At 37.3% G+C, this 15,315-nt stretch overlaps 2 protein-coding genes across 2 annotated transcripts in view; one reads left to right on the forward strand and one right to left on the reverse strand.

Annotated features, from left to right (window-relative positions):
* LOC145492920 (multidrug resistance-associated protein 1-like) overlaps positions 1–12,664 on the reverse strand; it is a 31,376-nt gene extending 18,712 nt beyond the window's left edge. The window contains exons 1-11 of the mRNA XM_081472297.1: positions 12,512–12,664; positions 10,030–10,190; positions 9,443–9,504; positions 8,467–8,601; positions 6,461–6,703; positions 5,738–5,930; positions 4,556–4,810; positions 2,765–2,830; positions 2,257–2,394; positions 1,253–1,393; positions 295–373 (exon numbers count right to left, since the gene is read on the reverse strand). Coding sequence (XP_081328423.1) covers positions 295–373; positions 1,253–1,393; positions 2,257–2,394; positions 2,765–2,830; positions 4,556–4,810; positions 5,738–5,930; positions 6,461–6,703; positions 8,467–8,601; positions 9,443–9,504; positions 10,030–10,143 — 1,426 coding nt within the window. The 5' untranslated portion in view covers positions 10,144–10,190; positions 12,512–12,664. The remainder of the gene's footprint in view (positions 1–294; positions 374–1,252; positions 1,394–2,256; positions 2,395–2,764; positions 2,831–4,555; positions 4,811–5,737; positions 5,931–6,460; positions 6,704–8,466; positions 8,602–9,442; positions 9,505–10,029; positions 10,191–12,511) is intronic.
* Positions 12,665–12,802: 138 nt separating this feature from the next.
* The window catches only part of LOC145492922 (uncharacterized), a 100,624-nt gene continuing 98,111 nt past the window's right edge, over positions 12,803–15,315 (forward strand). Inside the window, exon 1 of the mRNA XM_081472300.1 lies at positions 12,803–14,540. Within this exon, the coding sequence (XP_081328426.1) occupies positions 12,883–14,247 (1,365 nt within the window). The 5' untranslated portion in view covers positions 12,803–12,882 and the 3' untranslated portion in view covers positions 14,248–14,540. The remainder of the gene's footprint in view (positions 14,541–15,315) is intronic.

Genomic DNA, 15,315 nt, shown 5'->3' on the forward strand with positions numbered 1-15,315 from the left:
TGTTTTTTAAATCCTTTTTTTTTTTTGAGTAGCGGTTACAACACACAGATGTCATATTTAATCCACTTTTCTTGTTTCATTTATTGACGTGAGGAAAAGAAAGAAAGAACAGCTCCGAGTCCTCTCAATCAAGATGAATCTAATTTGCCATACAATTATTATTTTTCTTTTCCTCAACTAGATCAGTTAACAAAGCTGCGAGGTAAATTTCAGTTTATACTACGTTAATGTATTGTATGTTATATACGTAAGACAATGATTCACCTCTCGATGGTTTTTATTCTTAACTCTTACATGTAGTCCTTTGCACACTGTTGAGATCCAGCTCCTCCAAGTCTAGAAACTCTTGTAGTCTTTTTAAAGATACCCTGGCCTTTTGAAACCAAAGACGACAGAAAAATTTCAGCAATGTAACACTCGATTTAACAATTAGATGACGAGCTCGGGATATCTATCGCGCAATAGTTGACGAGGGCGCAACCTGAGTCAACAATCACACATAGAAATCAGGAGCGAATTGTTTTAGTATAAATTTACTAGTCGTTCCAAATTTTATTTAAATCCTCTTCACAGAAAATTAGAAAACGCAAAGAAACGAACGCGTGTTCGTTTAAAACAAGCGCACACTGCTAGGCTACTCACTATCTACAACAGAACAGATAGTGAGTAGTGTAGCCAGTCAGAGAACAGCATTCCTGATTGAACGCAAAATGTAGATTTAAACTAAAGCATGATACAAACTCTCAATAACAAACAAATGCAGTAAATATAAACGCAATCAGAAGTCTGTAAATATTATGGTCTTTTCATGGGTATATTTTAAAGGAAAATTTATTACCTGACGAGGGAATCCCACGTTAAATTTCGCACGAAAAACCGACGAGTTTCCCTTGAATCGCATAGCCTTCTTTTTAAATGAAAGAAAACCTCGTTTCATTTACGTCTGTGCAAATAGTGCAATATCTCGCAAAGCCTCGCTTTCAAAAGTCGCAATTCCACGCTGAATACTTCGCCTAGGTAACCAATCAGGGTGCGGTAATTCTCTGAGCTATGCGATTCTGTGATTAACGTCTCTTTCCTGAAACTTTTCCAGTCTACACCGAAGAAATTCAGCAAGGTGTTGAAAACCCCTCTTCTTGGGCAGCACTTGAGAATGAGCTCCACAATCCCCTTCACCTCCAATCAACACCACCCCAGACCAGTCCGTATGGGAGTGCAGATGGCCATAAAAATATGATCAGCATGTACCCACCTGGATGCAAGTTACAATGACTTCAGGAAGCATAACAAGAGGGAAGCGCATCACATTGAATAGCGACAAGGCAACAAATGCCTTACTGGCTGTCAGCACATTCCCAGTAAACACGAAAATAGCAAATGAGGTGGCCGCAACCTGAAAAAAATAAAAAATATATTTATAATATATCTATAAAAAATAAAAAAAGGTCAAAGAACATTACATAAATATCTTGCAGGGAAACCATGTTGACAGACGGCTTGGGCAAATTATTAGTAAAAACAACAACATCAACAATAACGGACGTTCAGAGATTTTGGCGTTTCCCATAAACCAGAATTTACTCGTCTAGGTACGTAGAATTGAGTAACCACATACATGTATATAGCTTGAAAACGGTAAGCACACTCCATTGAGGATTTTAAGACATTTACTTTCCTTTATCGAGTAGCATAGGCCCTTGGCGAGAGCTGAGAGATTTCTTACCGAGAGGCATACGTCCGCAGTGCATGCAGAGAGATTGTTCATAGAGCAATATAGATTCGCAATGCATGAAGAGAGATGGTTTATATATGACCAGGAGTAGCATAGATTCGCAATGTGCAGTTCCAGAAAATATCCATACTCTCCCCACAGAAGGGATTGGAGTTTCCTAGGGAGGGGGACGGTGGGGGTTCTAGAGGACCAAAACTTTTAAAGAAATGTATGAGACTTGCTGGTAATTTCCAGAGGGGTAGGGAGTCATATCTATTGGGTAGGTATGGATATGTTTTGGAACTACACAACCCAGGCAAACTGATTGCTTATTGAATAGCATGGGCTCACACTGGATCCACAATGGTGCAGATTGATAGATGTACAAGTAACAAAGATCCACAATGCAAAAATTTGATCAACAGTGACAATGTTTTGGTAGTTCTGTGTTAAAATATGGAAGATGTCTTGTACATGTAGGTTCCTTGTTTTCAAACTTTCTTGAGTATGAAGTTTATAATCCATTACTTTGATCTGTCACTTACTACTGTAGGTGCACAGCCAAACGTGAACATGAAACCTGAGGCCCAGAGGCCAGAATTCCTTTCATACTTCAATTCCCTATTGCGTATTCTCTTGATTTCTTTCATAAAGGACTCTTCCCACGCATAAAGCTTAAGGACCTACAAAACAAAGTAGAAACCATAAGGGTTAAAAATGTTTCTTCCAGATAAGTCATTCCATGAAGGCCATATACATGTACATGTAAGAGGGCTGCATGATATTTGAAGGAAGATGTTAGACACACATGTAGGTATATGCACTTTTTAAATATATTAAAATACGAATATTTTGAAAAACTCTTAGACCAATGCAAGATGATATATACAGGGTGCACAATTATAGTTCATGCATGTACATGTACATGTATCTCTTAATAGTACCATATATATAGCCAGTTTCAAATGATTATCAGAAAGCTACCTGTACATGTAAGCAGATGTTATTTCTAGCAAATTGCATTTCCACATACATTGTATACTGTATGTGTACCTTCATTCCACCAAGAACTTCATTCATGACTTTGATTCTCTCATCTTTCTCACTCATTTGCTTTATCTACAATTTAATAATGCAGAGAAACAATCATTTGAATAAATTTAAGTTAACTTAATGTCACTATTCCGTTATTCAAACTAAGAGTAGATGTAATGCAACCAGGTAAAAGGTAACATTAAAACATAATACGCAAACAACAATATGGCATAATTGAGGGGGACACAGCCCTGTGGCAGGTTTGACCCAACTTCATGATAGGTACACAAACTAAAAACCTCACTTATTCCCCCACTAACGTGGGAATAGAACAAGAGTATTGGCTGAGCCTTTGTTATCTCTCCCGCACAGCACAGGCTGGATCAGACAAGATAAAGGCTAGGATATAAGATGGCAAGACACAAGCAATGCCAAAGCTTGGGGCAAGTTGCTACACAGACTTAACCAAGCCACAAGGAGTGGCCCTAGTTCATTGACAAAGAAGAAAAAAAAAGCCCTTCTCCAAGGGAGGGAGGGTGGGAAATTTTAATTAAGCTGAATTGTTACAAACTGTGTATTCTCGTGCAAGCTGCCAGGATAATGCCCTCTGACATTGTAGTCAGATTTACATAGCAAGACAGTGTCTCAAAGTTCAACCAGTAGGTACAGCTGTACTACGAACTAAATAGACGCAAGGTGGCAAGCTTGTTAGTAATGAATGGAGCTACCAAATATATGGGCCAATCCAGGAGAAGCTGAGATATTTTGCTAGATTATACTGTGAGACAGAAGCTAAAATACAGACATGAATAGTGTTTGTGCTAACTGCTAGAATAAGGGAACGTTCATTCATGAATTGAGCATTCAGTATTGTGCATTCAGTATTCTGCTACTGCTTATCCTACTGGATTGCATGATGAACGTAAACAGCCTAACCCTTAAAAGGGGTGTCGTGTTCCATTACATGTAACTGCGTTTCACCGACCACTAAAAGCGGTATTATAATAAAATGACAATTTAACAACATTAACTGCCATGAGCTCAGCATGCTCTTCCAGTCAGTGGTCTATCTCACAAGTACATGTACATGTGCAACGTTCTAACTATAATTATATTAATTTATGTTACCCTGGATCTTTGAGTTCTTAAGCAGTTTTGTAGAGCATGTTTGACAGCAGTCCCGGGTGCTTTAATCTGTAGCATTTTTTTTTTCAAGCATTCCCCCACCCCTTTCCCAGGCACCCACCTTCAATTTAAGTAGGGCGGCTGGTTAAATAATGCAAGAATCTGATCAGCTACATGAATAAGACCAAAACTGGTCTTAATTATCACTAATAATGTCAAGAACTAAGATACTAGACATTATAAGTGGAAAAAGCCCACATAGTTTTCTGCACCTCAGGAATTCAAATCATGATTACAAATTAATATTCAATACTAATACACATCTTTGTCATTGTACGGTGCATTGTACAGTGCCAGTACAAGCCAGTTTAAAACAAAAACAATGCTCAAATTTGAGGTCCCTTTTTAATGCAGTTAAATGCAATTGAACAGAGTTCACAACAAAGGGATCCTGCATTTCCATGATAGTCATGCAGCAGTGTTTTTTGATGTGTGTATGCACCAGGATTCCATGTGCTCTTGGATTGAGAGCAGTCTCCATCTAGGAGCTGGCTGCCAATATTGGAAGCTCCTGAATGCCTCAGGCACATAGCCAACCTTCATTTACTGTAGCAATGCAGTTCTTGATGACAGAAGTGTTTAAAGCAGAACTCTTAAAATATAAAGCTGACTGATTTACTGTACCTGATAAGAACGCATTCTACTTCCAAGACACATGTTTAATGGAATAATGAGCACCATGACTCCTAACCCAGCCAGAATAGGCAGTCCTAACGTGTTATAGAGGAAGTACAGTGACACACCAATTTGAAGTGGGCTTGACCACAATGAGTTGATGTACATTGTAAGCTCCATGATGCGCTGGGCATCCACGGACATCAAGTTCACCAGCTCACCTGCTGTTGTCTTTCCCTTGGACTTACTGTTCAACACCAAAGCCTTCAAGAGAGTGAATTAAACAGACATTTAGTGGAAGCAGTGTGACCGAGTGGTTACTGGGCGCCGGACTTGAAATCTGGAGGTCACAGGTTCAAGTCCCACTCTGACCACCAGCTGGTCGCAGTACCTGAGTTTCTTAGGCCATAAACAAGGTATTTTAAAAGGGAAAATCTATATTCCTTGTTCTTGGTAGTCCCGAGTTCACCTCCTCGGTCATGCTTGTAAATAGCCAACTAGTCTGCTTCCTGCCAATTGGGATTTTTAACCATGTTATGTTCATTTACATTGCATTTGTTTCATTATTTGCTTCCATGGGCCCTGAAAACCCCATTGGGGGAGTGGTCAATTAAGATTTTATTTAATTTATTTTGTTTCATTTTTTTTTTATTTTACATCAAAATCAAGTAATACTGTCCTTTAAGTTTCTAAAATATATGAAAGCAAGTACAAAAGCAAATAAAATAGATATAAAAGAGGGAAACATTGCACTTCCAGAACGTAATCTCAGTCCCAAAATATTGCATTAAACAAATTACTGACAGGATAAATTTGGAGATGCTTGTTTTTGTGGAGGGAGGAAAACCGGAGGGAGAGTTTTTTTCACTGTTTCCAGATTGAATTGGAATTTAGAAGTGTTGGTTTTTGTGGAGGCAGAAAAACCAGAGACCCCGGAGAGAAACCCTTAAAGCAAGGTGAGAATCGACAACAAACTCAACCTAGTTCCAGTGTATGATGCAAGGCAACACTCAAGGTGGACACTCTTGCCACTGCATCACCCCTACTTCCATCACTCTCGTTGTTCAGTTGGTAAGAATATCTATTAGTTCACACGGCATTCAGGTTATGATTAAGGATGTTCCCTGTACTGCACATCTTAATTCCTCAGCAGTTGTCATAACAGTCAGTATTATTTTATATATAAATTACCTTTTCATAAACTAAGCCAATAATTCCTGTACGCATTCTCATACCAATTGTCATCATTTTGTGGAAGTACTGATGAAGAGCAAGAGATTGTATGACTGCTGTGATAAACATCCCACCAGCGTAGGCGTAGCCTTTCCATTCCCTCCATTCACCAAACATATCATCCTTGTCTTCAGTGTAGCCAATAAGTAACCTAAAAATACACAACAACAATAAATTAATCAGTAAATATTCAAATAATGAAAATTTTATTAAATGTTGTAAAAAGTAGCCAAAACTTGAGAGTAGGGTATACCAGTTAACATCATACATTACTTTGAGTACTGGCAAGCAGAAATTTGGAGTAAGATTCCAAAAGGTATTTTCAGTGTTTTTACAAAAAATAGTCCTGATTTGAGAGGTGTGCAACACAGCTCCACCCAATTTTGGCACAGTACTAGTATAATTACTATACAATTCAATAATATGCAAAGTTACTGTAGGTACTGTCTGAATACCTCTAGACTGTCACCTACAACACTCCCTTGGCCCAGGTAACAGTCTGCCTAAGTGTAGGTCTGGTTCATCTAGCTTGGTGTTTTTAATTTACAGTGTATGATGTTGTACATACTTAATTTTTGATGAGTCTCAATTTTCAAACAATACATTAAAAAAAGAAAACAGTTGTCCAGACTGAAAAAACATATAGTTTACACATATCAAAAGTAAATCTTGCATGATTACTTCAGCAGTTGAGGTTGAACAAATAACAACATGTCATTTAAGAGCTTGCAGAGGACAGCTATAGCAAAGTTGATTCCAAACAGGCTCCAAAGTATTTTTGAGAGAGAGGGCTTCTTTTTCTTCTTCTGTTTCTTCTGTGTTGACGAATTTCTTTCAGACTCTTCAGTTCTGCTCTCGTCATCTAACAGCTGGTCTGTTTCTTTGTAATCATCTTCATATTCATAACTCTCTTTTGGGGCATTCCTTAAAAATAGATACAAAAACATCGAAAAATAGCTGATTCAGAAAAAATATGTGTTTACAAGAATACTAATCAGTTAACACACAATGTAATGCTACATGTACGATCACTGTTTTTCTATGCACAAATTGATTCTTAACCGTGCGGCCATGGGCCAAGCGTGGTTCACGTTCTACCCAGGGTTTATTTCTTGTTTTGTCGGTGACCAGACGTAGACCTCTGCTCAGCCAAATTTCGAATCCCGCAACTTATGATGTTTGTTCGCCAAAAGCTGTTAAAACATTACTGTACTGAAAATTTTATGAATATTCAACTCTTTATTTAGTAAAGAATACATTGCCTTTTTGTGTTACTGAAGTGCTTGATTTGAAATGAGTATTGAATACATAAAAAGCAATTACGTCATTCATGGAATGTGTTGACATTGCAACTTTCTCTTGGGCAGCGTGTTGATTAAGATTGTGCTTGTTTTAAACTTTTATTTCACCAGGAGCGATAAACATTGATCTAACTGTAATTTTCCGAGTATTTTTTGTATTTTCAGACTAGAGAAGTGAATTGTCGTGCTGTTTTATTGAAGCGAGTTCAGAGATTGGAAGAAAAATTAAATATTTCCCAGCCAAGCAAAGAACGTGTCAGAACATACAAGGATTACATCATGGGTAGGGAAATAACCACCATACTAAAGATAGCCGTGGATAACGTAATTCTTGAATTGTGTGACTCGTGTGACTACTTTGCCAGCCCTTTACTTATTGCAAAACCAATTAAATTTAATCATGACTTTTAAGAGACATGTAGCAAGCTGTCGTTAATAGCGTTATTATCGTGACATTCGTAACCTTCATGCCCATACATATCTCAAAGAAAGTTCCAGATTAAGACCATAATTTACGTCATTGGGGAGTTCACAAAGGCTAAGAGCGATGGTGCAATCATACAGTTTGTGTTGATGAAGTGATGTGGTGTCTACAGTAATCAATGAATCATCAAGGACTGCAATATTGCAACTGAAGTGCTAAGAAAACAGTTAAATTTTAAAAGTGCGGTTATAAGATGATAAAGATCTAAAAGATCTTCTTGTTTATAATATTTTTGGTCCACATAACTATGTTCTCCCATTGTTAACATTAATTTTAATAAAATGTACCAATTACACAGTCCAATCGCCAGAGCTATGAATGGACATAAAATAATCAACTAATAATTTTATTCTACATGTACTCCTCTTTTTGGAATGCAAGATAATGTTAACTCCCTTAGGCAGACAGTTGTTACTACAAGCATGCATGCCCCCTTTTGCAATATCATAGCCTGAGTGGACATATTGTGAAGTACAGCATACTGTTGTATGTGTAACTAGTGTACTTTAAATATGATAAATAATCAAGTCTACATCTGCTGAGCTGTGGAGGCACAGCAGCCTCATTGTTAATGTGCACTCGACTCTGGATCGAGCAGTCCAGGTTCAAGCCCTTGCCGCAGACATTGTGTTGTGTTCTCTGGCAAGACACAGTTTAGTACTAACCATTCTCTCAGTGCCTCCCTCCACCCAGGAGTATCAATGGGTACCAGTAAATTTAATGCTGCAAGTACATGTAGCCCTGTAAAGGACTAGTATCCCATTCAGAAGGGAGTAGAAATATTCCTAGTCGCTTCATGCTACAGAAACTGGCAAAAGCTCCGGCCCCACAGGCCCCTCAGACTTTACCTCTACATCCATTGAGCCATTACATGTAATTAGTTTCTACTGCCAGTAACTTACAATTGTCTGCATTTCCTCTGTTGATCAGCCCATTTTTGCCTCAGTTTTGGCACAATGTAAGATGCTTGGTTACTTCTTCTCAGTGCCCATAAATCCTTGTCTTCTAGAGGTCTTTTGTACCCAGTGTAAATTATCCTGGTATAAAAATCATTTAAGGTGCAAATTTACAAACTAAATGGTTATAAATAATTATTTACAACTGTTACTATATGGGATTGCTGAGTCTCTATCCATAGACATGAGAAGTTCACCCCGGTATAAAGCAGCACTTACTGCTACTTACCTTAAGTGGCCACCATAATTGTAAATCAGTAATGGTGAAATGTTTTTATTAAAAATGCTTCCTACTTGACCCTTCACCTTCTTCAAGATAATGGTCTATAACTGCCACATATTTGCAGGCTGGGGCTCCTGAACCGAAAAAGCTTTTAATTTTCAAAAAAAGCTGGCAGCCTAAGAAGACTACCTTTATAAAGGCCATTTCCACGACATCAACCTTGGGAGCTATTTTATTTGTTTTATACATTGAACTATTTTAACTTACGATAGTTAAATTATTATAAGTTCATTCCTTTAAATGTTCATTCATTCCTTTATCCATTCTGTCTGCCCCATCCATTTGTTTGTCCATTCATCAGTACAGTTCATCTGCTCACCCAGTCATTCCTTTGCTCATTTATTCACTGTTCCATAATTCCTTTGTTTGTCAGTTACATGTAGTTGGTTAGTTCAGTGATTTGCTTCCTAGTTACTGTAACACCTTGTTCAGACTTTATTTCTTTATTTGTTCATTCTGTTATTTGTCTGTCTGTCCATGGATACATTTGTTGATTTGTTTGTTCATTACTGGTCATTTAATGTGTACAGTGTAACATGCATTCTTTTGACAATTTGAGCATTCAATAATTATCAATATCGATTTATATCCACTACCTGCTTCTTCATTTTACCCATTATTATTTAAGGAAATTCTCACCAATTAAACCACCAGAATGTAAGCCTTGAGAGAAAATTGGTTCTATCTTCAGGATTTTGCTTCTGCATTGAAAGAAAAAAACAAGATAAATAGAAAATATCGATCAACATTCAATGGCATGCCTGCAAAATTCAGCTAACTCTCAACTGACTGGGATGTCGATCAAATGTCAATCGAGTGTCAACCGATGTGTTGATCCAGTATTAATCAAGTGTTCATCAAGGGTCGATCAAGGGTATCGATTGAGGGTATCGATCAACACTCAACTGTGGATGCCTTTAGTACACACAATCAAAAACTTCTAATAGGATTATTAGGGCAATGTCTCCAACAACTCAGATATGCGATTGTTATTGATTATCTAAGCTTTTTATAAAACATAGAAATATTACAATTTGAATGCTACCTTCTTTGTCCTTGCGAACAATCAAATTGTGCAACTTGCACCATTTATTCTATTCTGTGTTTATTCCACAAATGTCATGTCATTATTTAACACCACAGTACAATCACTCTTAATTGATAACACAAATAACCTAGCTATATGATAAACACCTGGTTAAATAACAACCTTAACAAAGGCTTACCCTTCTCACAGGTTCTTTCTCATTGATCTCAGGAAATGAAGCCCACCCAACATCATTGAAATTTTCTGGTTGATCTGTGGAGCTGTTTGAACCTTCTTGAATATGACCTTCCATGAGTACAATTCAAAATCCTTTCTTTTGTTTATTAAGATCACTGTGACCTGATGAACAAAATTAAAACAAAGCCACATTGCATGGGGTTTTCGTCGAAACACTGACCCCTAATGACCCCTTATAAAATCAACAGGAAAATAAAATTTTAAAAACCCCTAAGAATCATCAATAGGACTGATTCAAGTTCACTAATAAATTTATCTCGCCTAAAATTTCCAGGATAGCAGACAAGTTGCAGATTTCTAATTGATTTTGCAGATTTTTAAGTGCAGGTTTTAATTAATATGGAAAATTGAGCAAGGAATATGTTGGAATATCATCAAGTATGTATAGTATTCATACCCATTACATTTTAGAAAATTAAGCATGTTAAAAGTAATGAAGAAACGCTGGCAAGTGAATGGGTTCGTGAGTGACCATGGGCAACACACACCATACATCAACAGGAAGTCACTCATTAAATGATTTTTCACAATGAAAAAATCGCTACAAATAAGTTAATAACTGACCCTTTATGACCACCCAACAAAAAATGTCAACACCCTCAGTACGATCAAGTGAAATAATAAATTATTGAAAAATTGCTTTTACACATGCTCACCATGCCTATATTTACAATAAATTGTAAATATAGGCATGGTGAGCATGTGTAAAAGCAATTTTTCACTTATTATTAGTAGAATTCTACTAGTACTTGTATACTAATGTAAATGCTGTAATCTGATTGGCTGAACCATTGAACACTATCAGCCATTAGTGTGCAGTGACTGGAGGCCTTTTTCTGGCGCAAAGCTTGATAATACGTCAAGAAATAATTGAAAACCATTATTTGAAGTAAATTTTAGTAACAATTCTACTAAAACAATTAGATTATTCGCTCTCGATTTCTATGTGGTAGTTTATTCAGCCTTTGGCCTCATCAACTATCACCTCATAGAAATCTCAAGCTCATAATCTAATTTTTAAGTATAAAGTTTATTAAGAAAGCGTTCAACTTGATTAAATTAGACTGAGTTACTTGAGAATTCATGGCCTTTTTGCCAACCACATGCACCAAGGAGAACATTATCCAAAACCATGTTTAAATTTGAATAGTGGCTTTGGGAAAATTGGTGAGATACCTAGAACTACAGTACCACGCAAAAATGGACTTCCCAGTGATGTTTATCAGTGTTCGTGTTGCTCACGGTAAATCACAAGCGTGTTCATACTACCAGCGTTTCTTTGTTACTGCCATTACTTTATTTTCTGACGGGTACATGTACAAATACCACTCTCGATGATATATCTCAACTTATTCCTAGCTCAATTTTTTTTATAGTGGGCCAGTGGGGGGGGGGGGGGGGGGAGGGGGGAATCAGTAGCGAGTCAGTAGGGGGTCAGCATTTTGTTGAAACCCATCTCTTGGTCTCCTGTACAGGTCACCAAATCTTCCAAATAAATTAAAGAGTTTTAACCACATATTTGCACACTTATATTTTGGGAGATGTTAGTTATCTGACGCATTTGGTTGTAGTTAAATCAGTGGAACTCAATTATGTAGGGTTTAGCTAGGGTTTAGGAGGTATTAACAAAAAGGGAAAATCGGTGATTTCTTTTTGAGGTTTTGATCATCCCACTTCCAAAAATCCATGATGCGTACAATACACTGTACGTGCTGTAAAACTAAAGCATAGCGCGTACTTGTTATATCGTCCCAAAGAGAAAAAGCTATTTCAAATCAACTTATTACTGCACTTAATAGCTTCAGATAAATGAAAACTCCTTCTATAAATATTGACGTGACTTCGCCTATCTCCTGCATGCCGAGAAAGAACTTCGCACCGGCTAAACGCTAGCTAATTTAAATACAGTAGGCGCATAACTAATGTGACACATGTGCACGTTATTAACTTGCCAGTACAGATATTTCCCATTATGTTACTGGAGTACTTACCGTCTCTACAATCTTTTAAAAGACAGATCACGTTAACTAATCTTTCACAGAAAATTGAACATGAATGCGAGAACTGTGTTTTATGTAGCACATGATCTACTTACGAATGAATTATTTTAGAATTGTTGGAATTACTGTAAATAATGTAGTTAAATTTTAGTCTTTTTTTATTGTAAATATCAAATTTAGGTTTTTAAACTTTATAATTTATTTTATTTATTTTATGTGTCCCCTATTAGTAGAGGGTTTTTTATCCTCGGCTAGAATGTATTTGACACATTAATAAAGTTATTGTTGTTGTTGTTGTTATGGAATAAGCAAAATTTTACGGCACACCTAACCCATAAATTCATGACTCGGCAAAAAGCTCGGGTTCTTGTTTACTGAAAGATCCAGGTCTTATGCATGTACAGAGAAAACTGATAAACTTACCCAAAATCGAGGCCGGTAAGGATGAAATATCGTTATCTCGTATGTTAAAATACTTTCATTAAAAGCAAGTGCAAGTTGATGAGGTACATGTGCAACTTTAAACCGAACAGTTTAAATGCGAATCGTACTTGTAGAATGAGAAATCATTATTACACAGACGCCGGGGTCCACTTGTTTCTCCGTCCCAGACTACTATGAGTACGATCGAAATCCGAAGTTCTCCGGAAGAATTCCGAGCTTCCCGAAGCTTGAACGATGAAAATAACCGGGTAGACTGGGATCTAACAAGGAGACCAAAATGGCGGCTGTTTTCAGACGTTATGACATCGTACAGTTTACACCCGTATACTAGCAGAAAATGAACTTTCAGTATGATATGTAGTGTACGGGAAATCAAGAGACTTCAATGTAATTTATCAGGAGGGCGAAATGTGGTGTTAATGAGGACAATGAGGTCACTGTCCACAAATTTCCGACCTGTTCACGTGCTTGGGATCAATGGGCTTTTTTGGAACTCTGGCAAAGATAGATCCTTGCATAGAATGTTTCCTTTGAACTATCCGAGGACCCTCCTGTTCCACACATCTGCAATGGTTGCTGTGAACAAAAGGGCTGAAAGGATGGAGAAATCAAGAGAAAAATCAGCGCAGCTCTTAGAAAGTTTACGGAAGACACGTCTCGAAGGCCTTGCTAATCCAAGGCCTTTGTTGTCACGTGACGAAAAGATCATTAAGCAAATAGAAAAGTTAGAGTCCATCAAGAAACTAGTTACGTCTTACTGGGTTGCAGTGAAAAGAAAGCAAGAACTGACTCCGTTGCATAAAGTCACAATTCTTGAATGTATTGTGAAGTATTTCAACAAAAGCGTTCAAATGAGAGACGTGTTTCTGGTACAAGAATTGCAGCAGAGGCTTTTTCAGATGCTGGTGCAGGACATAAGGTCAAATGTCAATGAGTTGGATGCTAACCAGTTATACACAGTTGCCATCTGCATGGCAACGTTGTGCGTAAAAGATCCCCCAGTTTATAAAGATCTTGAAAGAGGAATTTTATATTACAAACTGGCAGGATACTCAACCAAACAACTCTCACAGTTGAGCTGGGCATTTGCAAAGTACTGTCGATATACAAATGTTGATCAAATCTTCCATGTTTTGAACGAAGAGATATTCTCGAGGGAACTATCTGATTTTACTTCTGAAGAAATGTTGTCCATAGTCTGGTCATTTTCTGAGTATGGTTTCTCAGACACTGGTCAGTTCTACCAGGTGATGGGTAATGAGATTTTAACCCGTGATCTCAACCAATTCCAGCCATGGATGGTGGCATCCTTTGCATTTGCATATTCTACCGTAGCGACATTGAATGCTGAAGTGTTAAAGGTTGTCGAGGAAGAGCTGTTTCAGCGTGAAGATCTGACACCTTTTGCTACAAATGATTTAGTGATGCTTGTTTTGGCCTTTGCTAGAGTTCAAAAACTTCATCCCATACTATTTAAACTGTTAGAAACTGTAATGGTGAAAAGGAGAGACTACAAAGAGACAGTTGTGGAGGATCACTTGCAAGAAATGTATGATCTCCTCAAGAACAGTGAGCTTCATTTAGCAGTCTTAGTGAAAATAATTGAGCGTGTGTTGGACCCACATGTTTGCAATTCCTTATTTGACATTTTGTTTCGGCCTCGTAGATCATGGAAAGAAAAAATGCTTCACCAGTACTTGTTTAAAGCTTATTAGACAACTTACTAAGCATGTAATGGACTTACATGTAAGTAGCCATCTCTTAGCAAGAGCTATCAACTTATTCCAAATTGCCTACTACAATATTGAACTTTAATTATTGGAGAACATTTAAGGAAAAAAACCTAAGGCAAAAAGCATTAAGAAATGTGATTATTTAAGTGCTTAAAAGATGATTTCCAGTCCATACAGCACACTCTCTAGAGTTTGTTTGCGTTTTTTGTTTTGTTTCATGTAAGACATCACAAAATGTAAACATTTTGCAACTGCTTAGATGAAGTAAATTCAAAGTGTCAAAGCGACCGTTATTATGCCTTTATATGGATGCGAAGCAGTCAAACCTTTATGCTTCATCCTTTCTCATATCACTTGATGAAACAACTTTGCAGCTTTAAAAATCAATAAAACTGTTGGAAAAAGAATTTGAAAGGCCTCAAAGATAAAGGTACATGCATGTGGTTCGTAAGGAATACTGTAACATCGATTTGCATTCCATCGAGTGAGCCTTATAATGTTTATAAACATTAGGGTGCTGAGACTGCACAGTACGGACTGGAAAACAATTTTAACTATTCTGATCTGTAGTAAAAATTATCAATAAATTTTGTTGTCTTCGCATCCAAATTGTAGCATTCTGTGTTATGAGCCTCGTTACATCCCTTTAGAAGATTACAAGCAATGTAGAGAATAGATCATATTCATAAAAAGAAGGAAAGTATTGATACAAGAAGGGATTTTGACCGACTGTTTCATCTAGATTCATCTCGTCTTCATGTTCCCAGCAAACTTTTCAGCAGAAATCTCTTGGAACAGTATCTTTTGTTATGGCTAAGCTGGGTTTCGAGTTCAAGCCCAAAATCCCTCGAAGCTGTTCCTAAAGCCAAACATTGGCAACGAACATCCTACAAACAAACGCTCTACCAAGGAATGGTGTTGTTCGGCAGCCATTGCCGAGGAGCAGAAAGCGAGGTTAAGTCGTATGTAAAAAGACTATTGCTGTGTTTTATTATATTAAGTTTAACTTCAGTTACAAAATCTAATTTTCTAAACTCAGTGGTTGGAGAA

Source organism: Orbicella franksi, chromosome 7, assembly GCF_964199315.1.
Source record: "Orbicella franksi chromosome 7, jaOrbFran1.1, whole genome shotgun sequence".
NCBI lineage: Eukaryota > Metazoa > Cnidaria > Anthozoa > Scleractinia > Merulinidae > Orbicella > Orbicella franksi.